Below are 2,177 nucleotides of genomic sequence, written 5' to 3'. Positions count from 1 at the left end.
AAAAGATCAGTTAGGATGGGTATGAAACAAATTTTTGTGGAGGAACATTAACGTTTTCCAAGAAACGATATTTTGTTATCACTAATATGAATATCTACGTAACGTTACATTGATTACGGGGCGGTGATTCCTTCACTTTCATTCTGAGAAAAAACAGCTGAAGCGGATCTTAATGCCCAAAAAAATACAACATCGTGCTGAATACATACAATAAACAAATACAATGGAAAGAACAGAGACCTCAGATGTCTGTAGTTCCCCACTGGTGAGGAAGATATATAGACCCTACAGCCGGGATTAATGCCATACTTCCTCCACCAGGATGTTCGTCAAGATATTAGTTTGTGCTCTGTTTTTTGGGGTCGTTGCATCCAGTACCATTTCTCGGTGCAGACTAGCCAGGGAGATGAGGGAATATGGTATACGGCGTGGTCTCATACCAGACTGTAAGTATGATTAAGAATTAAATATAAAACGAAATTAATTTATAACGTTTAATTATTTAGTTCATTAACATAGTGCATTTCAAAATTTTTTCGCAACTGTCCCATTTTTGAGTTAAAAGAATTTCGTGGTACCCTTGTTTGGGATAAAATTATTTCGCCACACCCTTGTCAAATTAAAACAATCTCATAATTATCCTTAGAACGGTTGGGAGTATAAGAAGAATAAAAAAATGTAGTGCAAAATAAATATTTGTGGAATGTACTGTAGATTTTCAATTTCAATTGTATTTTTTTTTTTGTATTGTTTAGAAAAAGAGAAACTCGCATGCGGCACTCCCATTTAATGATTTTGGGAAGCGAAAAAGAAGATTCTTAAACGATTCTCAAAATAAGTCTCTTCTGATGTCCAAGCACGGTTTAAATTTTTTGAATTAAATCTATAACATATTATGAATATTCTACAAAAAGTATTAATTTTATGAACTGATAAAAATATAAAAGTTAAATATTTGTTAAAAAGCATTTTTACGGAACTGACTTCTGACCAGAGCCCGGATTTTTATGTAATGGCAAATTTTGTTGAACTTTGGATTATATATCTTTGTAGTGAATCTGCGTATAATTCTATTTTGCATATTTAATAATTTAAATTGATTAAAAACTATTTGCCTAGAAGATCACCATAGTTTTTTTAACCATTTCATTAGGTTACATAAGGAAAACAACAAATATAAGGAAAAAAGTAAAAAAAAAAAAATTCGTTTTTACTAAGGATATTACATTTCAGAGAAGATTCACTGAAAGAGTCTACTAACTCGATTGAGAATTAAAAAAAATATTTTGGAACGTCTTACCATAACTACGTATGTAATACTAACATGTCTAAAATAAAATAAATTTTCAGGTAAATTGTTATCTAATGAAATAGAAGCGTTAATAAAGAATACATCATTATGATTTTAATGAATACATCATTTAAATATTTCAGTAAATATTTGTAGAAGACGTCAGTGCTATATTACAAGCAGAATAGAAAAAAATAAGATTTTCATTTTATTTGTCTTTCCAAGAAGTTTTATTTCGATTATAATGACAAATTATAAATAAAAAGAATATTTTGCCTTATTAAATAGTTTCATATATCTTGAATATTATATCATTATAACTTATATTATAAAAACAAATATAAAAAAAAGGATAAAAAAATAATGAACTTATCGTAAATTCACACCAGTATCAACAAATCATTGATAAATTGTGTGTAATTAAATACTTAACCCCGTAACCTCACGATGTGTTACAATAATTAAGAATAGAAGTGAATTACTATTATAATTTCCTCTGTCAGAATAACAATTATTGTTTAACTGCTCAAGCAACTGAGTTGGGGTTTAGTGTTCATAATTCTTGTACTGTTTTTTCTGTTACGTTTTTTTAATCTTTGAGACTTATTTTTATTAATTTCTTCTTAAATTTTAAATTTTTCAAGTACATAGATCCATCTAAAAAATTCATTCAGGAATAAATACTTATTATATAGGAATATATTTAATACTAGATGACCTGATAACCTTCGCTATTTTAGTATGTACTACATATAGATTGAAAGTTCTATATTTATCCATATAATTTAGGTATAATTAAAAAATTACGTGCACATTTTAATTTTTATGTCTTTATGTTTTTATGGCTACAAATTCTCTCTCTCTCTCTCTCTCTCTATATATATAT

The 2,177-nt window shown here is 27.8% G+C and overlaps 1 protein-coding gene across 1 annotated transcript in view; it reads left to right on the top strand.

Moving 5' to 3' along the window:
- Positions 1–306: 306 nt before the first annotated feature.
- The window catches only part of LOC106689785 (lysozyme), a 5,052-nt gene continuing 3,181 nt past the window's right edge, over positions 307–2,177 (top strand). Inside the window, exon 1 of the mRNA XM_014434963.3 lies at positions 307–446. Coding sequence (XP_014290449.1) covers positions 323–446 — 124 coding nt within the window. The 5' untranslated portion in view covers positions 307–322. The remainder of the gene's footprint in view (positions 447–2,177) is intronic.

Source organism: Halyomorpha halys, unplaced genomic scaffold, assembly GCF_000696795.3.
Source record: "Halyomorpha halys isolate HHAL.00 unplaced genomic scaffold, Hhal_1.1 Scaffold1468.1, whole genome shotgun sequence".
In the NCBI taxonomy this organism is placed as follows: domain Eukaryota; kingdom Metazoa; phylum Arthropoda; class Insecta; order Hemiptera; family Pentatomidae; genus Halyomorpha; species Halyomorpha halys.
This window is presented reverse-complemented; position numbering and strand designations above follow the sequence as displayed.